Below are 24,041 nucleotides of genomic sequence, written 5' to 3'. Positions count from 1 at the left end.
GCGGGACCGAGAGCAGGGCCTCCCCAGACGATCTTAATGTCCTAGTCGGTTCATAGGAGGAGATGCGTTCGGAGAGGTAAGTAGGGCCAGAACTGTTTAGGGCTTTATAGGCTAAAGCCAGTACCTTGAATTGTGCCTGGTAGCAGATTGGCAGCCAGTGGAGCTGGCGCAACAGAGGAGTGGTGTGCTCCCTGAGTGCCGCTCCTGTTAGTAGCCTGGCTGCCGAACGTTGGACCATTTGAAGCTTCCGAGCAGTCTTCTAGGGCAACCCCACGTAGAGAGCGTTGCAGTAGTCTAAGCGGGATGTAACCAGAGCGTGGACTACCGTGGCCAAGTCAGACTTCCCAAGGTACGGTCGCAGCTGGCGAATGCTCCCCTGGTCACCGCCGAAACCTGGGGTTCCAGGCTCAGCGATGAGTCCAGGGTCACACCCAGACTGCGAACCTGTGTCTTCAAGGGGAGTGCGACCCCATCCAACACAGGCTGTAACCCTATACCCTGTTCGGCCTTGCGACTGACCAGGAGTACCTCTGTCTTGTCTGGATTCAATTTCAATTTGTTCGCCCTCATCCAGACCGTCACAGCGGCCAAGCACCGGTTCAGGACCTGGACAGCCTCCTTAGTAGCAGGTGGAAAGGAGTGATAGAGCTGAACATCATCCGCGTACAGATGACACCGTACCCCGAAACTCCGGATGATCTCACCCAGTGGCTTCATGTAGATGTTGAACAACATGGGAGACAGTATTGAGCCCTGAGGAACCCCACAAGACAACGGTTGTGGGGTTGAACAGGTGTCTCCCAGTAACACCTTCTGAGATCGACCCTCTAGGAATGACCGGAGCCATTGCAGAGCAGTACCTCCGAGGCCCATCCCCGCGAGGCGTCCCAGAAGGATTCCGTGGTCGACGGTATCGAAGGCCACTGAGAGGTCCAGCAGCACCAACAGGGACACACTCCCCCTGTCGAGCTCCCGGCGCAGATCATCCACTAAGGCGACCAAGGCTGTCTCGGTACCATGTCCCGGCCTAAAGCCAGACTGTGCCGGATCTAGATAATCCGTGTCTCCCAAGAATACCTGGAGTTGTGAGGCCACCACACGTTCCAAGACTTTGCCCAAGAAGGGGAGATTGGAAACTGGCCGATAGTTCCCCATTCTGTCTCTTTGCATTTCATTTTTTTTTTTTGCCTAAGTGGAGTATTTTGCATTTGTCCCTGTTGAACTTCACTTTGAATTTTGGCCAATCTTCTCCCTAATCTGTTAAAATCATTTTTAATTTTGCTCCTCTCTTCTGGAGTATTGGCTCTACCTCCCATCTGCAAATTTGATGGTCATAACTTCTAACCCTTCATCTAAGTCATTAATAAAGATGTTGAACAGAACCAGGCCCATGACAGAACTCTGCTTATGGCATTCCACTCGTCACCTCCTTTCACGATGAAGAGGAAGCATTGTGGAGAATCAACCTCTAGGTTCATTCACTTAACCAATTACAGATCAACCTAACCATAGTTTTGCCTAGCCCACATTTGACTAGTTTCCTTGTCAGGAGGTCATGGGGAACTCTGTCAAAGGAAGGCCTTCCTGAAATCCAGATACGCTCCATCCACGGCATTCCCTGCATCTACCCAGCTTGTAACTCTATCAAAAAAAGAGTTCAGGTTAGTCTGGCATGACTTGTTTTTGATAATTCCATGTTGACTAGTAGGGATGAGTGCATTCCTTTCTAAGTTTTTGCAGACCACTTCCTTAATGACACTAAAAATACCCCCCTGGACCTGAGAGATCTCCCTGGCATATATACAAGAACTCAGTCTCTTGGGTAATCTGGACCAATGCCATGAAGGGCTTTAAAGGTCAACACCAGCACTTTGAATCGGTCCCAGAAACTAATAGGGAGCCAGTGCAGCTGTTTAAGGAGCAAAGTGGTGTGTTCTCTTATGTTTGCTCCCAACAGCAGCCTAGCTGCTGATCTCTGAACAAACTGGAGTTTCCGAACCATTTTCAAAGGCAGCCCCACATAGCGTGCATTACAGTAGCCCAGGAGAGATGGAATCAGGGTGTGTCCCACTGTGGCCATGTCAGAGTTTTCCTGGAACAGGTGCAGTTGGTGCACCAGTTTAAGTTGTGCAAAAGCAACCCTGGGAACCTCCACCACTTGTGCTTCCAGGTTTAAGGAGAAATCCAGAATCACCCCTAAACTGCAAACCGGAGTTTTCAGGGGGAGTGTGACCTTATTCCCGGATCCGTCTTACATGAGACCAGCAGTACAATTTGTTCACCCTCATCCAGCCCATTACTGCCTCCAGACACCGGTTCAGGCGTAGCATGGCTTCATTGGTGATTTTTGGTGGAAAGGAGTACTAGGAACAAGATGGCAGCAGAAGCGCTCAGGTGCGACAATGGAGGAGACGCACTTCCTTCTGCCCTGGGCCCATCACTGCGCATCTTTTACTTACCATTCGACGCTCAGCGACCGGGGGCGGAAGGCAGGCAGATCGGCCGAGCCATGCTCTGCTTTCCTCCTCTTCTCTTGCTTCTGCTTAACTGAGAGCCGGTGCGTGAACTTAGAGAGGCTGCCCTCAGACCTGGGGGAAGTGGTAAAGAGAAGCGTTAACATCAGCAGGATCGCAAATTAGGACATTTGGCAAGGGCAGAGTGAAGGGCTGCTGACCTCTATGCATGCCGTATTTTAGTATTGCACCCAAGTAGCCCAAGAGGCCCTTACTGCGATGTAGCTTCAGTGTTAAGGGAAAATCAGCAAATTGTTCTTCCTGATTCAGCAAGGTCTTTTAGTCTTCTCTGGTCCCATCGATACTGCCACATGACGCAGTTTCCGAATGTGGTTTAGCTGCTTTGAACTGCATTACAAAGCAGTATAGTTTGTTTATTTATGTTATTTTAAGATTTTTTTACCCCACCTTTCTCCGCAAGCAAACCCAAGGCGGCTTACAACATACAAAACATACAATATAGAAATTAAGACATAGTTAAAATCAAATATCCTATATAACTCCCCTATATATAAACCTCTTTGACATAAAAAGCATTCGGCTGTAAATCATCAATGAGGTTACACTGCATTCCAAGGCCCCATCTATACTGCCATGTATAATCCACGTTATCTGCTTTAAACTGGATTATATGGAAGTGTGAATTCATATAATCCAGTTCAAAGCAGAAAATGTGGATTATCTGCTTTGATAATCTGGATTATATGGCAGTGTAGAAGGAGCTTCAGACAAAAGGTACAATCATACTGCTGAGGAAGTCCATGCCAACTGAAGCCAGTCTAGGAAGGAAGAATTCAAACAAAAATGTTAAAAAGTTAGGAAAACAAAAGAGAAACAATGCTTCCCTGCTTTCTCCTTCTCTCTCTGCACGTATCTGCTGTATTGGTTTGCTTGTATGTTACATCTTCCCGCGTCGATATATTTACGGCACATTGAAGACAAGCCAAATGCCTTCAAACCCTTTCCAAGCAAAGTATCCCTTGTCTCTTTTTTTCTCTCCCCTTAGAAAAATGAAATCAAACACAAGCAGGTAGCTATTTTCTAAGTATGTTTTAAAAAACCAACATCTTTAATTCATTTACTTTGATTATTAATTGTTAAGTTGGTAAACTAACTGTTTTGCTCAAGATTGGTCAGAGACGGGTTTTTGGAGGAAGGCTTTCCTGGATAGATTGGCCCTGGGAAAGAGAATGTCTTTCAACAGCATTCTTTACATGTTATTTAAATAATCTTTTTTTTTTATTTTGGTGGAAATAATAAGTGTCTTTATTTAAAAGAAAAACACACAAGGGTGATCAATGCTGATGAAAATAGTGGAGAGAACAGCATTTAATTAAGAAAAATAATTACACATTTCATTAAAACCTGTAAAGTAGAATCTACCATTAAAATGCTCTCTGTATCATTCGGTTCTCCCATGCGATACCAAGTCAAAGCTCAGGAGAGAACAAGCCGAATCTCCATTAATTGGATCTCAGTAGAACCAGGCAGTTCATACATTCACATGTCAAAGGTGGAATGGGAGAACAGCAAGCAATAGAGATTAAAGCTTTGAAGGAAAATGGCTCTCCACAAAGCGGGCACTTCACACACTGCAAAGGTGGGCAGCATTTCACTGGAGCCACATTCATTAACCACACACACACACTTCTCCATTTCTTCTGTCTGATAGACCCTCAGTGCAGAAAGGATGCTGAGAAGTTATACAGCAACCATGCCATCCTATTGTCATTCCCACTCACCTACATGGACCCCTAAGGGGCTGGTGTTTTGCTGGAAAAGAGTACCGAGTCCACACATATAAAATCCAGATTATCTGCTTGAACTGTATTATATGGCAGTGTACTCATACAATCCATTTCCACTCTTTATCCCATACAGCCACAAGGAAATTAGGCATATTTACTTCCATTACTGTGCAAAAAAAATCTTCCTTCCTTTCTTGCTTTCTAAGAATGCTTTTAGGCGAATGTGTGTTTTAGCAATGTTGTAACCCACCTCGAGCCATGAAAAGAGGCGAGCAAGAAATAATAAAAATTATAATAATTGTTGTTATTATTATTATTGCAATCCAGTTCAAAGCAGATAATGTGGATTATCTGCTTTAATAATCTGGATTATGTGGCAGTGTAGAAGGGCCTTGGAAGATATTCCAAGGGCCATCCAGTCCAACCCCCTTCTGCCTTCATGCAGGAAAACTACAATCAAAGCCCCGCAACAGATGGCCAGACAAAGGCAAAAGCTTCTCCATTCATTTCCAGCTCTGGAGGCGGTACTCATCTCCAGCTCTGGGGGAGGTGCTCATTTCCATTTCTAAACCAAAGAGCCTGAATTGTCCGTAGTGGCCGGCATGACTGCATAGAACGCCATTACCTTCCTGCCAAAGCAGTACCTATTGATCTACTCACATTTACATGTTTTCAAACTGCTAGGTTGGAAGGACCTAGGGCTAACAGCAGGAGCTCATACCGTCCCATGGATTCATATCCAAAATTCCTGACCAACAGGGTTGTATAGTTTTCCCTTATCACTCTATAAAGAATATTTAATAAAAGCTGATCAAATTCTGATCTTTTAATTTCTCCCCTAAACACCTTCATTTCCATTCATAGTTTATCAATCATGTAAGGCTACATTCCATACCTCCCCATACCATGTTTTCAGCGTGAGATTGGTTACTATCTTCCAATTCCTTGCAATTATGTCTCGCCACTGTGAGTAAAATAATCACTAATTCTTTTCAATTTCTAATGTCAACTTTGTGGCATCCATTAGTAATGCTAACCTAGCATCTAGTCCTATAATGTTACCTATTTCCTTAAATACACTGTTACAGAAATTCTTCAGCAGAGGGCATTCCCGCCATAAATGAAAATATGTCCCTTTGTACACACCACATCTCCAGCAATAGTTACTTTGCTCCTAGTTGGATGAGGCTGGGGGGGGGGGGTTAATCTCTCCCAGCTTTGTCCACCAGGTTACTCCGTGCAGCATCAAGCGAGATCTGGAGGGTGGGGAGGGGGAGTCGCAATTGTCTATAAGGATTCCATCCCCCTGACCAGGTGCCTCATCCCGCAGTCTGCCACGTTTGAGTGTGTCGGCCTGAAGGTCGGTGACCGGGACAGGGATTCTATTACTGTTCCGACCACCCCGCTGCACTACAGTCTCCCTACCTGAGCTAGCCGGAGTGGTCTCAGGCCTGGTATTGGAGTCTCAACGTCTCATTGTGCTGGGGGACTTCAATGTTCATGCTGAGACCACTCTGTCAGGAGCAGCTCAGGACTTCATGGTCACCATGGCAACTATGGGCCTGTCCCAATTAGTATCAGGTCCCACCCACAATGCTGGACACACGCTGGACACAACCAGATCCTGACAGGATCTGGTTTTCTGTCAGGGATGGAAAGAAGGTGGCAAGGTGGAGGAGCTAACCATCGCTCCGTTGCCATGGACCGACCACCACCTGATCAGGTTTAGACTTATTGCGCCTTCCTACCTCCGCAGGGGTGGTGGACTCATTAAAATGGTCCGCCACAGGGCACTTATGGATCCAAATGGTTTTCTGATGGCTCTTGGGGATTTTCCTGCCTCCTCGGTAAGTGACCCTGTCGAGGCTCTGGTCTCTTTCTGGGATAGGGAGATGACCAGGGCTATAGACACAATCTCTCCAGAACACCCCCTCTTGAGTAACCGAGCTAAACCGGCTCCTTGGTTCACTGAGGAGCTGGCAGTGATGAAGTAAAAGAAGAAGTGGCTAGAGCGCGTGTGGAGGCGGAAGCGTAGGGAGTCAGTCCAAGCATGTCTAGTTTCTTTTTTAAGGAGCTATGACACGGCAATAAAAGCCTGCACAAAAAACATTCTTTGCAGCCAATATTGTGTCCACTAAAAACCGTCCGGCTGAGCTATTCCGAGTTGTCAGAGGACTTTTAAATCCACCTCAGAGAAAGATCCCCGACAACTCAGCAGATCACTGTGAAGCATTTGCTCGGTTGTTTGGAGACCAAGTTGCACTGATCCGTTCCGACTTCGATGCCACGTTAACAGCAGTATCTGAGGATGTAACACGAGCACCTGCTTTTAATGGATTCTTTTCCATTAATTCAGTTCAAGGATGTGGACAAGATCCTTGGAGAAGCGAGGCCTACCACATGCATCCTAGACCCCTGCCCATCCTGGCTGATAAAAGAAGCCAGAGGGGGTTTGGCAGAATGGGTTAATGCCTCCTTACAGGAGGGCAAACTTCCAGCCAGCCTAAAACAGGCTGTTATAAAACCGCTGTTGGAAAAACCATCACTGGACCCCACTCAATTAGTCAACTATCGGCCAGTCTCCAATCTTCCCTACTTGGGCAAAGTCATGGAACGTGTCGTGGCCTCGCAACTCCAGGGGTTCTTGGTAGACTAGACACTGATTATCTAGATCCGGCACAGTCTGGCTTTAGGCCGGGACATGGCACTGAAACAGCCTTGGTCGCCTTAGTAGATGATCTACGCCGGGAGCTAGACAGGGGGAGTGTGTCCCTGTTGGTTCTGCTGGACCTCTCAGCGGCCTTCGATACTGTCGACCATGGTATCCTTCTGGGACACCTCGCAGAAATGGGACTTGGAGGTACTGTTCTGCAGTGGCTCCAGTCTTTCCTGGAGGGCCCGTCTCAGAGGGTGTTACTGGGTGACACCTGTTCGACTCCACAACCATTGTCTTGTGGAGTCCCTCAAGGTTCAGTACTGTCCCTGATGTTATTTAACATCTACATCTGTCACTCCTTCCCACCTGTCATTAAGGAGGCTGTTCAGACCTTGAACCGGTGCTTGGCTGCTGTGTCGGACTGGATGAGGGCTAGCAAATTGAAATTGAATCCAGACAAGACAGAGGTCCTCCTGGTCAGTCGAAAGACCGAACAGGGCATAAGGTTACAACCTGTGTTGAATGGGGTTATATTCCCCCTGAAGATACAGGTTCACAGCTTGGGAGTGATCCTGGACTCATCGCTGAGCCTGGAACCCCAGGTTTCGGCGGTGGCCAGGGGAGCTTTTGCACAGTTAAAACTCATGCACCAGCTACGCCCATACCTTGGAAAGTCTTATCTGGCCACTATGGTCCATGTTCTGGTTACATCCAGAATAGATTACTGCAACGCACTCTATGTGGGGCTGCCTTTGATGACGGTTTGTCCGAACGCATCTGCCCCTACGTCCCACCTCGCAATTTAAGATCATCTGGGGAGGCCTTGCTCTCGCTCCCATCAACAGCGCAAATGTGCCTGGCGGGGACGAGGAGCAGGGCCTTCTCGGCTATGGCCCCCCACCTATGGAACACACTCCCAAAGGAGGTAAGATGTGCTCCCTCGCTCCTGACCTTTAGAAAAAAATAAAATCATGGTTCTGGGACCAGGCCTTCGGACAATAGATGTATGCAGCTTTTAGTGGGACAAGGAGTGGAACGGTGACTTGACAGATGAGATTGTTTTATGGTTTTAATAACTGTTTTGATATTTGATGATGTACTGTTTTTAATATGATTTATGTTTAAAGTGTGGTTTTACTGTTTTAGTTGTAAGGCATTGAATTTTTGCCATTATCTATGTGTAAACCACTTTGAGTCCCCCTAGGGATGAGAAAAGTGGTATATAAATGCTGTAAATAAATAAATAATAAATAAATTATCAATCTGATGTAATTTAACTGGTGTGGTATACCATCTCCATATAACTTTAAACACATTTTTTTTATTGACCGATTCTTAACCATTCTCCACTTTACAACCCTTTTCCAGTCAAGATCCATCAGAAGCCCTCAATCTCCTTCCCATCCCTTTTCTAACAACTTCAGCCCTATTTCCTCACCTATTAATCCATTGTATCGTTTCCCAATCAGTCCTTTCCCCAATATTTTTAACTTTTTAAGTTTACTTAACCATTCTTCATATTTATTTAACTCTACATATGGGATTTTTACCTAATCAGTTCTTTTTCCAAGTATATAGCTGCTGCCTCTCAAACCAATTCACAACACCTTGTTGCTCATTAGACATCTCAATGACTGACACTATTTATTGGCAGCCATATAGCTGTATCTCTGCCCTATTTTCTTTTGAATGAGTTGAACGTTCTGTGACTCCAACCAGTGCGATTCCCATCCTACAATGGCAAAGCACACCACCCAGGAGGGGGAAGATGACACATTTCCAAAGAACATGGCAAATGAGAATACAAACCCTTATCACCAGCCTATTGCTCATTATAATGTCACAATCTGAGGAGACATTTGTGACATTTGGCTGCAGAAGAAAACTGTGCCTGCTCCTCTTTACCACTTTACATGTTGTAGCTGGCCATCTCTTCTTTTCTATAGGATTTGTGGACCTAATCACATTAGAGAATGAATCCAATTTAAATCCGTTTGCTGCCTCCTGCAGAATTCTGGGGTTTGTAGTTTAGGTAGGTAAAGGTTTTCCTCTGACATTAAGTCCAGTCGTGTCCAACTCTGTGGGTTGGTGCTCATCTCCATTTCTAAGCTGAAGAGCTGGCATTGTCCGTAGACACCTCCAAGGTCATCTAGCCAGCATGACTGCATTGAGCGCCATTACCTTCCCACCGGAGCAGTACCTATTGATCTACTCACATTTGCATGTTTTTGAACTGCTAGGTTGGCAGAAGCTGGGGCTAACAGCATGAGCTCACCCTGCTATACGGAATCGAACCAGCAACCTTTCAGTCAGCAAGTTCAGCAGATCAGTGGTTTAACCCACTGTGCCACCAGGAGCTTAGTTTAGAGAGGAGTCTTAAACAGCCCTGCTAAACTGCAAACCTCAGAATTCTGCAGGATGCAGAAACCGGATTTAAAGTGGATTCATTCTCTAGTGTGATAAATCAACCTGAAAAACCTGCTATATATAGACATCATAAGCATTGTGGAAGCGACAGCATCTTATCTACCCACATCTGGCAACTGAGAAGAGCCCTCTTTCCCTCGAATGGTCCTCCTTTCAATTGGCTCCATTGAGTCTGAGTCTCCAGCACTTGGATCATAGAACACATCAAACCTGAAATCAACCTAAAAGCCACAACGCCTTTACTGATGCTATTGTACTTTGCCCTTATGATGAGATGACATTACTTGGAAAAGATGACAGCAGTTGGCCCAGTGGAAGCCAGTAGAAAAGAGGAAGGAGCACATTATAGAGAGACAGGTGAGTTTCCACACCAGGCCTTTTTAATCTGCAGGATTGAAGTTCTTTGATGTTTGTCAGATAATAATCTGTGTCTTTCTGGAGTTCCATTTATTACGTTCTAGCCATATGAGTATCCAAATTGTGACCACAGCAAAATGCAGGCAAGCTAACGCAGAGTTAATAGTTCACTTCGGCATTTCTAAGTATTAGAATCCCAAGATTTTTAAATGAAACAATCAACAGGCTCTCTGCTAATCTTTTAGACTATTCTCTGCAGCCATAGATATGCAAACATATTTCACCTCCCTTAGGAAAGAACAGTGACAAATTTGTTCCATTTGGATTGATTTGGTTGATATACTCTGCTTAATTTATAGTGGAGCATCTGCATGAGCCTAAACATTGTGAAAACTGCACATTTAAATACACATTTTTGTTCATTTCTATACACTTTGCAGCTGTGTTCTTCTAAACAATAACCTAAATAAAGCTTCACATACAAAAGTAGTAAGCAGGGCCTAATTCCAAAAATAAAGTTTTTGATAAAATTGTACAAGAACAAGACATTTTGTTGTTGTTATATGGCCATTCTTTCTCAAAGAACAGGAGGTTCCATTTGGTTACTCATTATCCAATCTGCGGAACAGAAGGTCCAAAGGCACATCTACACTGTAGAATCAATACAGTTTGACACTACTTTAACTGCTGTTGCTCAGTGCTATGGAATTATATGAGTTGTAGTCTTACAAGGGCTTTAGACTTCACTGCCAAATTACAAATCCCTGTTTCTAAAAGTATTGCCCCATGGCAGTTAAAGTGGTGTCAAACTGCATTAATTCTACAGTGTAGATGCACCCATACATTCAATTTATGTTATTTGCAGTTTAAATGTTCAGAGGGCAGGGGTGAGATTGAGTCCATTTGCTGGAGAACCTGGAAAGTCATTGCCACATCTGCTTAAGTTTAATAAGAGAACTACAGTATATCACATACTTACCTTTAGGCTAAGTTTCCATAAGTGGAAACGATGGGAAAAGGGTGAGTCTGGTTGGAGTTGTAGTCCAGCACATCCAGAACATATATGCTTAAGGAAGGCTAAGATCTTCTCTGATCTACTCTTAAGAGCAGGGAGAGGAATCCACAGAGCACATCACTATAATTTTCATTGCAATATTATTCATTCCATAGTCAACTGGCTCCCAATTGTCCACTCCTTTCAAGGAGCAAGTCATAGTGTCTTTATAAAGAACCGAGGAAAACGTTTTCAATCCCTTTGATCAAGGTATATGAAAGTGCGGCTTGTCCTATGCCGTGTGAAAAAAATATGTGTAAGGAAGTCACATGGTACAAAGTTGTAAACATAAAACAAACAAGTTGAAATCTGGGAGTTCTTTATTGGGAGACTTAAAACTGTTTATTTTTAAACTTACTATTCTTCATCAACATAGAAAGAAAGAGAGCAGAGAAGAAGTCCAAGCTGGATTTCACCATTCAGTGCTGCATCCAAGTTTCTGCATATGTCAGAGTTTCATTTAAAAGTACTAGATCTTAAAACACTTTCACAAGGATGCACATCCCATTGATCGATCAGCATTGGGATTACTTCCAATATGCATTTGGAAGTAATCTAAGAAAAAAAACATCCAGCCCTTTTAAGAGTGAGTAAATTAGATCTATCATCCAGGTAAGAAATATCCAAAGAAGGGGTGCCATTTTTTTCTCCTTTTAAATAGAGGAGAACTTTGGCATTTAAATGTAACCCTATCTCACATCAGATTCACAATTTTCTCAGCTGTCTCCAATATTGTCTATTCAACTGAGAGAGGGAACAAATGGTCCTGTGAAAGTCAGGATGAGCATGATTTCAACCAACCCATAATATTTAGTTCTGAAAAGTAACTTCTAATAATTGGGCGATGATTCCTCTTGAGCCACGAGGAGAGGTGGGTTACTACTACTACTACTACTATTGTTATTATTATTATTATTATTATTATTATTATTATTTGAAACACAACAAGATGAGTCCACAGCAGACCAGATCACTCTGCTAGCTGTTGTATTGGATCACACATTGGACACTTCCCAAGTGTCTAAGGACTGTGTGATGTATCAGCGAATAATGCGTGCAGATCCCAGTAGGTGGCCTTCTGCAGCTGGCAGCTGGTAATTTTGTCAGCGCCGATTGTGTTTAAATGCAGGCCAAGGTCTTTAGACACTGCACCCAGTGTGCTGATCACAACTGGGACCACCTTTACTGGCTTGTGCCAGAGTCTTTGCAGTTCGATCTTTAAATCATCAGATCGTGTCAGCTTTTCCAGTTGTTTCTCTTCAATCCTGCTGTCACTTGGGATTACAACATCGACAATTCATACTTTGTTTTTTAACATGATCATGAGGTGAGGAGTATTGTGCTCCAAAACTCTGTCTGTCTGAATTCAGAAGTCCCAGAGGAGTTTGATGTGTTCATTTTCTGTAACTTTTTCCAGCTTGTGATCCCACCAGTTCTTTGTTGCAGGCAGATGGTCTTTGTGGCACAGGTTCCAATGAATCATCTGAGCAATGGTGTTGTGCCTCTGCTTGTAGTCTGCGCGATCTTCTTGCAGCAGCTGAGGATGTGATCTATTGTTTCATCTGCTTCCTTGCAGAGTCTACACTTGGGATCTGGTGTCGACTTTTGAATTCTGGCTTTGATGGCATTTGTTCAAATGGCTTGTTCTTGGGCTGCCAGAATCAGGCCCTACGTCGTCTCCTTTTTCAGAGTTCCATTTGTGAGCCACAGCCATGTTTTTTCTTGTCAATTTGGCTCTCAATTTTTCCCAGGAACTATCCATGGAGAGCCTTCTTTCGCCAGTTTTCTCTTCTGCTCTGGATTGTGTTTTTATGGTATTCACTCTTTGTCTTTTGCACTTTGCACTTTAAGCGGTTTACTATTATTGAGTTCCCTCAATGTTTGTTCTTGACTGCCTTTCACATAATCTGCCAGTGCATGTTTCTCTTCTTCTACCGTTTATTGTTGTTGTTGTTGTTGTTGTTACCCTCCTTTCACTTTATTTATACATCAGACCCTCCAGAGCCATTGATTCCGCACCCACAGATGAATCCATCCACAGCTTTACATTTTTTTAAAAATCCAAAAAAGCAATCCTTACTTTGGCCATTTTATTTATGGGACACCATTTAACTACGCAATCATAAATATATATGTATGATTGAAGGCATTTGAAAATGGCCAAGTGTAAAGAGATGGAGATTTTAAAGGGGCCTAATTCCAAAGTGGGCTTTGGAAGTTTCTACTATCAAGAGCAAGACCTGTGATGTTGTTAATGGCAGTATATGTCTTAATCGTTTAAAGCTTTATATTTATATGACTGATGCCTGTAAGTTGTAAGTAATTATGTTTATTGGATTTTATTTTTATTTATTGTGATTTGTCTTTGATCTGTTTGTTTGATTTAATTTTCTAATTGTAATGTGATTGATATAATGTATATTTGTATTGTCGAAGGCTTTCATGGCTGGAATAACTGAGTTGTTGTAGGTTTTTTGGGCTATATGGTCAGGTTCTAGATGCATTCTCTCCTGATGTTTCACCTGACCTCACAACCTCTGAGGATGTCTGCCATAGATGCAGGTGAGAATGCAATATAGCCGGAAAAACCTACAACAACCCATCATGTATATTTTTTTCGTGTGTTGTGAGCCGCCCTAAGTCCCTTTGGGGAGAAGGGGCGGGATATAAATAAAGCTTTATTATATTATGAGACTTGAGCATCCATGGATTTTTGTATCTATAGAGAAAGCAAACTCCAACAGAAACCAAGATCCTACTGTAAGATATTTTCCATGGAATTAAAGGCAGCATTACCAATGTTCTGCTCAGAATCTCTTCCTAACACTCACCATACCCAGTCCTGCATCTTATGTGTTTTCAAACCTGCAGCAACATTTTAAAGGGCACAGGGCATGAGTGATGGTTATTAAACCACGCTCTGCTATTTATGCACTTGTAGTAACCCAAATCTGTATCAAGCAGCAGGACATTCTGTGGCAAGAAGAGCAGCACAATATGGCGTAGAAGTAAAACATGCATTTGATTGGCTTGAAATTATTGCTTCTAATGCTTCTTCTGCTCCAAGGGAGCAACGAGCATGTATCCAGGTCATTGCATTTCCACCTGTGGGCATAGGAAATGGCACTGCAGTCCCTGTGGATTTTGACATTTAACCAGCAATGACTCATTTGTTTGAGTCGCTACCATAATCAGACTAGAGAGCCCTTCCCTCTAATTTCTGAAACCAAATGCAAAGGAGGAGGAAGCACATGTCCTGCATCTCCAACTCTTCTGTGTTCCTTGGGAATCAAAGCAAGCCCTGAAAGAGGGGCCTGACATTGCTTGCGCAGGTTGGATCTACACTACCATATAATCCAGTTCAACTGCAGACTGAAACTGCGTTATATGGCAGTGCAGATTCAGCCACAAACTTCTAGTCATACAATGGAGATCCCACACCCTTCACTTACCCCAGATCAGATTTTTTCTGGCTAAGAGAAAACCATTCCACTGGATTGTATTCAATACTGATGAGAGTGTTAGGAAAATGTCCAGGAGTTCACTTAATATCTAAGATACTTTGAAGGCATTTTTGTCCCTTGAAAATTGGCAGTGTAAATCTGAAACACTATTTATGTGGCAGACATAGGAAAGCACAGAAAGAAAACCAGAAAATTCAAGGGGAAAAAACCCCACTCATTTGTTTCCCTCTCCACACCCCCACACCCCCGCCGCCTCCATGGGAAAAATGGATCATGGGATAGCTTTGTTTAGAATGATTAATGTAAGGCAAGGTGTCCACACATTTACACCTATTTCATTATTTCTAAAATCTATATACCAGGTAGGCTTGGGTTCAATAGTGGAATAGGCTGGCTCGAAGTATGAGGGGCTGTCTCCATGGTGTTAACATTTCCAGAAAGTTCAGCAAAGTCAACACCTTAAGACCCTGGCAACACTCACTACGAAGAGCTTTATTATATACTTGGCTGACAAAATATTGTATATTTCACGTATTTCTGTTAGAGGTGCATAATGCCTACTATCACCAGAACAAATGGATAATTGTAGGACTGGTTTTGGAGTAGGAACAAGACTCTCAATGACTTATTCAAATGTACAAAGATCTTCCATGTGGCCTAGAAATGATCCATCTCTTTACTTTTAAGAATCTCACACCTTCCTCATCCATTAATCACTAGAAACTCTCCCCTTTTTCTCTCAGCTGCAATTTTGAATGGATAGTAGTAGAAAGTATGTGAATTTGCCCCTGAGAACTTTTTGCAATTTTGTTGAGATTTTCTTAATTTTCCTTATAGATGTTTTTCTTCCAATGATAGAATGATAGAGTTGGACAAAGACCTCACGGGCCATCCAGTCCCACTCTCTTCTGCCATGCAGAAAAAGCACAATCAAAGCACTCTTGACATTTTGTTTTCAGAAATTCTAGCATGCACTTCAACAAAGGGGGCCCAAGGAGTAAAGTAAAAGAGTAAAATAAACAATAAAACCATTGATAGGTAGGTATGATTGGACCAAAATGAAGAATAGCAACAGATTAACAACTAAAAACTTAACAGATCATGAAACTGTTTCAATAAAGAAAGAAAGAAAACAGAAAAAAACCAAACAACGTTTACTCAGAACTATAAAACACAAAAATGTATTGAGAATAGGAGGCAACTGTATCTTGGGAATCGGGTCCATATCCAAAGCCCAGAGTATGATACTCTAGGCTTGCCAGGGAAATTAAAAACAATAAAAAGGGCAATAGGGCCTCTGCGAGGAGAAATGGGGTAATGCTGACAGGGGATAGGAAAAAGACAGAACTACTTAATGCCTTCTTTGCCTCATTCTTCTCACAAAAAGAAAGCCGTCCTCAACCTCAGCAACATAGAGTCGACGAATTATTAGAGGAAATCCAACCCCAAATGGGAAGATGGATGGATGGCATCTTTGAAGTGACTGGCTTGACCCTGAAGGAGCTGGGGGTGGTGACGGCTGACAGGGAGCTCTGGCATGGGCTGCTCCACGAAGAGTCGGAAGCAACTGAACAAATGAACAATAACAACCCCAAATAGGGAAACAAGTAATCAAGGAATACCTGGCCGCTCAAAACAAATTCAAGTTCCCAGGGCCAGATCAACTACATCAGTGGTTCTCAACCTGGGTTCGGGACCCCTGGGGGGGTCACGAGAGGGTGTCAGAGGGGTTGCCAAAGACCATCAGAAAACACAGTATTTTCTGTTGGCCATGGGGGTTGTGTGTGAAATGTTTGGGCCAATTCTATCGTTGGTGAGGTTCAGAATGCTCTTTGATTGTAGGTGAACTATAAATCCCAGCAACTACAACTACCAAATGTCATGGCCTATTTCCCCCAATCTCCACCAGTGTTCACATTTGGGCATATTGAGTATTTATGCTAAGTTTGGTCCAGATCCATCATTGTTTGAGTCCACAGTGCTTTCTGGGTGTAGGTGAACTACAACTCCAAAACTCAAGGTCAATGGCCACCAAACCCTTCCAGTCTTTTATGTTGGTCATGGGAGTTCTGTGTGCCAAGTTTGGTTCAATTCCATCATTGGTGGGGTTCAAAATGCTCTTTGATTGTAGGTGAACCCTAATATATCCCAGCAACTACAATTCCCAAATGTTAAAATCAATCTCCCTCAACCCCACCAGTATTCAAATTTGGGTGTATTGGGTATTTGTGCCAAATTTGGTCCAGTGCATGAAAATACATCCTGCATATCAGATATTTACATTAGAATTTATAACAGTAGCAAAATTACAGTTATGAAGTAGCAATGGAAATGTTATGGGTGGGGGTCACCACAACACGAGGAACTGTATTAAGGGGTCGTGGCATTAGGAAGGTTGAGAAACACTGAACTACATCCAAGAGTATTGAAGAAACTAGTGGAAGTAATTTTGGAACCACTGGCCAGGCCCGTAGCCAGGATTTTGATTCGGAGGGGGGGGGGGGGGCTGAGTCTGAGTGAAAGAAGGTCTACCCTAGCAAACCTTTTGTATCGTTACCCCAATACCCCCATGCATTTGAGATATATTAAGCATGGTGATCAGATCATGATATGAATAAACATAACAGTTTAAATAATGTACTAGTAAGGCCTTTTCGCAGTCCACCATGAGAATTTCGAGGGGGGGGGGGGCTGAAGCCCCCAAAGCCCCCCCCCCCCCCCCCGGCTACATGCCTGCCACTGGCGATCATATTTGAGAATTCTTGGAGAACGGGACAAGTCCCAGCAGATTGGAGGAGGGCAAATGTGGTCTCTATCTTCACAAAGGAAAAAAAGTATGACCCAAACAATTACCGTCTGGTCAGCCTCACATCAATACCAGGCAAGATTCTGGAAAAGATCATTACGGAAGTGATCTGCAAACACTTAGAAAGGAATACGGCTATCACTAATAGTCAACATGGATTAATCGAGGACAAGTCATGCCGGACTAATCTAGTCTTTTTTTCAATAGCGTTACAAGCTGGGTGGATGCAGAGAACGCCGTGGATGTAGCTATCTGGATTTCAGGAATACCTTCCTTCAACAAGGTCCCCATGACATTCTGGCAAATAAACTAGTCAAATGTGGGCTAGGCAAAACTATGGTTAGGTGGATCTGTAATTGGTTACGTGGAGTCCCCAGTGGCACAATGGGCTAAACCCTTGCGCTGGCAGGACTGAAGACTGACAAGTGTAAGGTTCAAACCCAGGGAGAGTGTGGATGAGCTCCCTCTGTCAGCTCCAGCTCCCCACGCGGGGATATGAGAGAAGCCTCTCACAAGGATGGTAAAATATCAAAAATATCAGGAGTCCCCTGGACAACGTCCTTGCAGACAGACAATTCTCTCTCACCAGAAGCAACTTGCACTTTCTCAAGTTGCTCCTGATACAAAAAAAGAAATTGGTTAAGTGCACGAACCCAGAGGGTGATTCTCCCCAGTGCTTCCTCTTAATCCTGGAAAGAAGTGACGAGTGGAGTGCCAGAAGCAGGGTTCCATCCTGGGCCCGGTTCTCTCATTATTAATGACTTAGATGAAGGGTTAGAAGGCATGGTCAGCAAGTTTTCAGACAGGGCCAAATTGGGAAGGAGAGCCAATACTCCAGAAGAGAGGAGCAGAATTCAAAACGATATTAACAGATTAGAGAGATGATTAGCCGAAACTAACAAATTGAAGTTCAACAGGGACAAATGCAATATACTCCACTTAGGCAGAAAAAAATGAAATCCAAAGATACAGAATGGGGGACATCTGACTTGATAGAAGTACATGTGGAAAAGATCTTGGAGTCCTCATGGGGAACAAATTAAACATGGCCAACAATCATAGAATCATAGAATCAAAGAGTTGGAAGAGACCTCATGGGCCATCCAGTCCAACCCCCTGCCAAGAAGCAGGAATATTGCATTCAAATCACCCCTGACAAATGGCCATCCAGCCTCTGCTTAAAAGCTTCCAAAGAAGGAGCCTCCACCACACTCCGGGGCAGAGAGTTCCACTGCTGAACGGCTCTCACAGTCAGGAAGTTCTTCCTAATGTTCAGATGGAATCTCCTCTCTTGTAGTTTGAAGCCATTGTTCCGCGTCCTAGTCTCCAAGGAAGCAGAAAACAAGCTTGCTCCCTCCTCCCTGTGGCTTCCTCTCACATATTTATACATGGCTATCATATCTCCTCTCAGCCTTCTCTTCTTCAGGCTAAACATGCCCAGTTCCCTAAGCCGCTCCTCATAGGGTTTGTTCTCCAGACCCTTGATCATTTTAGTCGCCCTCCTCTGGACACATTCCAGCTTGTCAATATCTCTCTTGAATTGTGGTGCCCAGAATTGGACACAGTATTCCAGATGTGGTCTAACCAAAGCAGAATAGAGGGGTAGCATTACTTCCTTAGATCTAGACACTATGCTCCTATTGATGCAGGCCAAAATCCCATTGGCTTTTTTTGCCGCCACATCACATTGTTGGCTCATGTTTAACTTGTTGTCCACGAGGACTCCAAGATCTTTTTCACACGTACTGCTCTCGAGCCAGGCGTCACCCATTCTGTATCTTTGCATTTCATTCTTTCTGCCAAAGTGGAGTATCTTGCATTTGTCACTGTTGAACTTCATTTTGTTAGTTTTGGCCCATCTCTCTAATCTGTCAAGATCATTTTGAATTCTGCTCCTGTCCTCTGGACTATTGGCTATCCCTCCCAATTTGGTGTCATCTGCAAACTTGATGATCATGCCTTCTAGCCCTTCATCTAAGTCATTAATAAAGATGTTGAACAGGACCGGGCCCAGGACGGAACCCTGCGGCACTCCACTTGTCACTTCTTTCCAAGATGAAGAGGAAGCATTAGTGAGCACTCTCTGTGTTCGTCCACTTAACCAATTACAGATCCACCTCACCGTAGTTTTGCCTAGCCCACATTGGACTAGTTTCCTTGCCAGAAGGTCATGGGGGACCTTGTCGAAGGCCTTACTGAAATCCAGGTACGCTACATCCACGGCATTCCCCGCATCTACCCAGCTTGTAACTCTATCGAAGAAAGAGATCAGATTAGTCTGGCATGACTTGTTTTTGATAAATCCATGTTGACTATTAGCGATGACTGCATTTGTTTCTAAGTGTTCGCAGACCGCTTCCTTAACAATCTTTTCCAGAATCTTGCCCGGTATCGACGTGAGGCTGACCGGAAGATAGTTGTTTGGGTCGTCCTTTTTTCCCTTCTTGAAGATTGGGACCACATTGGCCCTCCTCCAATCTGCTGGAACTTCTCCCGTTCTCCAAGAACTCTCAAAGATGGTTGCCAATGGTTCCGAAATGACTTCCGCTAGTTCCTTAAGTACTCTTGGGTGTAGTTGATCTGGCCCTGGGGACTTGAACTCATTAAGAGCGGCCAGGTATTCCTGGACGACTTCTTTCCCAATTTGGGGTTGGATGTCCTCCAATCCCTCATCCACTCCATCTTGCTGAGGTTGAAGACTCTCTTTTTGTGAGAAGACCGAGGCAAAGAAGGCATTAAGTAGTTCTGCCTTTTCCCTGTCCCCTGTCAACATTGCCCCATCTTCTCCTCGAAGAGGTCCTATCGCCTCCTTGTTTTTCCTTTTTCTACTGACAATGTCATGTGACAGCTTAAAAGTCAAAGGGATGTTGACCTGTATAAATAGAAATCTAGTGCCTAGATTCAGGGAAGTCATGCTACCTAGCTCTATTCTGCCTTCGTTCGACCACACCTGGAATCACATTGTGTCCAATTCTGGGCACCGCAGTTGAAGGGAGATGTTGACTCTAAGATGGAAGGTGTCCAGAGGAGGGTGACTAAAATGATCAAGGGTCTGGAGAACAAGCCCTATGAGGAGTGGCTGAAAGAGCTGGGCATGTTTAGCCTGCAGAAAAGAAGGCTGAGAGGAGACATGATGAGAGCCATATATAAAGATGTCGGGGAAATCATAGGGAAGAGGGAGGAGGCTCGTTTTCTGCTGCCCTGGAGACTAGGATAGAAGCAATGGCTTCAAACTATAGGAAAGAAAAGAGATTCCACCTGAACATTAGGAAGAATTTCCTAACTGTAAGGAGAGCTGTTCAGAAATGGACCTCTCCGAGTGTGGTGGAGGCTCCTTCTTTGGAGGTTTTCTAACAGAGGCTGGATGGCCATCTGTCAGGGGTGAATTTTCCTGCTTCTTGGCAGAATGGGGTTGGACTGGATGGCCCATGACATCTCTTCCAACTCTAGGATTCTATGCTTCTATGTATCATAACTGAACATGGTTTGCAACCTTTTACACTTACTTGGAGAAGATAAAGTCAAAAGAGGCTCTAGTGATAGATGGGAGGCACAACTAAATAGTAGCTGTTGACTCCTCCAAATATAATGGCTGTCTATAGTGATGATCCCTTTTGATCTCCCTTGGCCCACTCTCATATGCCCCGGAACCAGAAATTCTAAAAGCAAGTAAGAAGTAAGATTGTTAGTATTTCAGTATGGTTAGAATGGATGCTGGCGTTTTCCCAAGGGGAAAAAAAAAAGAAGCTAAACAGCCACTCCCACCTCAATTTGTGCCAAGACTATGTAGAGGGAAGGAGAAAGAAAGAGATGTGGCTAGTTCTAAAAGTGTTTGGGTTCAGTTGTAATATGCAGTATCAACGTCACACAAATAACAAAATATTGGAACCACATTTGTGTGATGGTAGTCTCAGCACAGCACGAGCCACAAGGAATCATGGAGAGACCCCTCAAGGGCCATCTAGTCCAACCCCCTTCTTTCTGCCATGCAGAAAAACACCATCAAAGCACTCCCGACAGATGACCATCCAGCCTCTGCTTAAAGCCCCCCAGAGAAGAATACGCTACTGTGCTCCAAGGCAACATCTCCCACTGATGAACAGCTCTTACCCTCAGGAAGCTCTTCCTAATGTTTAGGTGGAATTCTTTTCCTGCAGTTTGAATCCATGGCTCCATTGAGTCCTGGCAGTGTAGACTCATATAGTCCAGTTCAAAGCAGATAATGTGAATTGTCTGCTTCGTTAATCTGGATTATATGGCAGTGTAGAAAGGCCTATTATTTCTCTCAATCTCGACACTGCTCCTTGACCATGTAAAGTGAAATCCCAGCATACTATGTCATACATGCCAATTTGACTTAAGCCTATGTAAGAGCCAATAAGATTCCACCTATCAGAGCAAGGGCTAGTATAAGGCTACAGGCATGGAGTTACATGCTCACTTCACAAAACAAGGAGGTGGCTCTCTCCCAAATCTGAAGTTACAAAACTTTTTATGAAATTGGGATGAATAGAGTTTGTTAGTACAGTGCGGCTTCAAGCTTTCTTGGAAATATTTGTTTGCAGGACTGGTTGTGTTTTTGTTTTTTGTTTTGTTTGTGACTGAGAGAGTGTGACTTGCCCTTGGTTACCCAGTCAGTTTTCATGGCCGCATGGGGATCTGAACTCTGGTCCCCAAAGTCCGGCATTCAAACCATTAGACCACACTGACTTTGAAGCGAGCTTATCAGACCACTGTGCCGTTTCAACCAGTTTAAGTTAACTGTGGTATTACCAATAGATACATGCAATCATGAACACTCAGAAAATAAGGTCATCATGATCTAAATAACAACAACTATTACTACTACTGAGATTCACCTGCAAGGGCCCTGCCAGATCTCAGGCCAAGTATTTGTATATGCACAATATGTTCTGGTTAACTTCTCCACATACTACACTCGCCGTCTTTTAAGTTACATAAATTAGTTGAAGCCATCATACACACACCTTTCATGATAAAGGGTCCCCTTTCCTACTAAAACAAAAGAAAACAGATACAAATGCCACCATAAAGTCACATGAGTTTACCAAAAGAAATTCTGAGTGAACAGACCGGGTGCCATCACTAGCAAAATACCTAAGGAAAAGCTATATACCAAGAACAGTAGATACAGCAAACATTCTCAAGCTCCGAGTGGCATAATGGGTTAAACCTTTGTGCCGGCAGGACTGAAGACCGACAGGTTGCAGGTTCAAATCCGGGGAGAGTGAGGATGAGCTCCCTCTATCAGCTTCAGCTCCTCACGCAGGGACATGAGAGAAGCCTCCCACAAGGATGATAAAACATCAAAACATCTGGGTGTCCCCTGGGCAACGTCCTTGCAGACAGCCAATTATCTCACACCAGAAGCAACTTGCAGTTTCTCAAGTCACTTCTGACACAAAAAAAAGAAGCAAACATGCTATGAAATTCGCACTCCATTAATATATGTGAGTTGAATTTGATAGCAACAAATGAAATGGTAGCCAAAGCTACCATAAGATATTTGGATTTGGGACAAATCTGTGGCTCAGCAGATAATGTGAATGACTACTGGAGAATGTGAATGACTATTGGGCTGCAGGCAGAGCAGGCTATGCATGCTAAGGATTTCAGGTGCGATTTATAGAAGAGTTCTAAGAAGCAACAAGCAAATCAAGTGCGCCCTACCAAAGACCCCCTCCCCTCCCCTGAATCCCTTGAAGAAGAGGCAGCCGCTTCCAGCCAATGCATTCGGCTGCAGCCAAAGAGCCCTTAGCAACCAGGACAACGGGGATGGATGGATGGATGTTCAAAGGCAAAGTGTTCCTGGCTCTCTCATTATCAACCCATATGGAACCTTGCTCTCTGCCTCACTGAGAGAGGAGCGAACATTTTGCACAGAAATGCCAAGCAGCCTTTCCTTGGAAAAGAAAAGAAAAAAGCCCTAATCTTTTGCCTCAAGGGAAAGGAAAGCTGAAATTCATCACCATTGGCACAGAATATTCTTTAACTCAGAAACAACTCCATAGAGTTGGAAGAGACCCCCAAGGGCCATCCAGTCCAACCCTATTCTGCCAGGCAGGAAAAGCATAATCAAAGCTCCCCTGATGGCCACCAGCCTCCTTGCTACTCCTTTATGCTCCTTTGTAAACAAGCCTATCCTCTGTAATAAAGTTACATCCCTGGATAAGCAATATTGGCTTCATGGACACACTTGCCTAAGTAGCATGAGCGGCTGCCAGCAAACCTGCAACTTCAGCCTCTATCCAGGAACATCCAGAGCTTTCTTGGTGGGAAAGGGCCAGCACACAGCTGGAGAGGATGATGCAGGAGCCCTCCTGCCATTGGCACCTCCGGCTTCTCACTCACCTGCGAACACACCTGGGTTGTTTGCTTCTTGTTCTCCCCTTCTCAGAAAAGACAGTTTTACTTCAGAAAACAAAAATGTTTCATTCAGGACATCATCTCTCCCAAAGGGATGCAGGCGCACATCTAAAATTCCGTTGCTCAGACTGGGGGGTCGCTCCGGCTGTTCTGGGGTGCCGAGTTTCTCCCAACATCCTATCCTGGCGACATCGCAACCCCACTTCTACACTAGACCTCCCTCTTCGCTTCTACCCATATTTTGTCACCGATCACCTTAACATTTTCTCTCTCTCAATCTCTCTCCTTGCTTGTCTTTCCCCCCAATCTTGTTTCTATAGAAACAAGAATGGGGGGGGGGGGAACAGATCCATGTGACTCAGATTCCAACACTAAAGAATCTCTCCCTCCTCTGTGTGTCTCTCACTCTCTCGCTGGTGTTTTATATAACAAGTCATTGTATGGGGCTCAGAAAGGAGGAGGAGGAAGAAGAGAAGAACGGCAAGCAGACTGTAGAGCCAAAGGGAAACCATACTTCCCTGTTTGCTTACAGGTGTATAGGATACAGGGCCTCTCACCTTTTCCAAGCAATGCGAGCAAAGTTATAATCCAGTTTACTGATGATCCGGGGCTTGTGTTATTTGGACCAG

The 24,041-nt window shown here is 44.1% G+C and overlaps 1 protein-coding gene across 6 annotated transcripts in view; it reads right to left on the bottom strand.

The window, feature by feature from the left end:
• LOC132781758 (ankyrin repeat and fibronectin type-III domain-containing protein 1-like) overlaps positions 1-24,041 on the bottom strand; it is a 343,353-nt gene that overhangs the window by 76,534 nt on the left and 242,778 nt on the right. For 4 of the 6 annotated variants that reach the window (XM_060786193.2, XM_060786191.2, XM_060786190.2 and 1 more), the window contains one exon: positions 2,460-2,588. In XM_060786193.2, coding sequence (XP_060642176.2) covers positions 2,460-2,588 — 129 coding nt within the window. Of the gene's footprint in view, positions 1-2,459; positions 2,589-23,397; positions 23,740-24,041 lie in introns of those variants that run through there. The other 2 variants (XM_060786194.2, XM_060786195.2) reach the window with 2 other exon arrangements.

Source organism: Anolis sagrei, chromosome X (genome assembly GCF_037176765.1).
Source record: "Anolis sagrei isolate rAnoSag1 chromosome X, rAnoSag1.mat, whole genome shotgun sequence".
In the NCBI taxonomy this organism is placed as follows: Eukaryota; Metazoa; Chordata; class Lepidosauria; order Squamata; family Dactyloidae; genus Anolis; species Anolis sagrei.
This window is presented reverse-complemented; position numbering and strand designations above follow the sequence as displayed.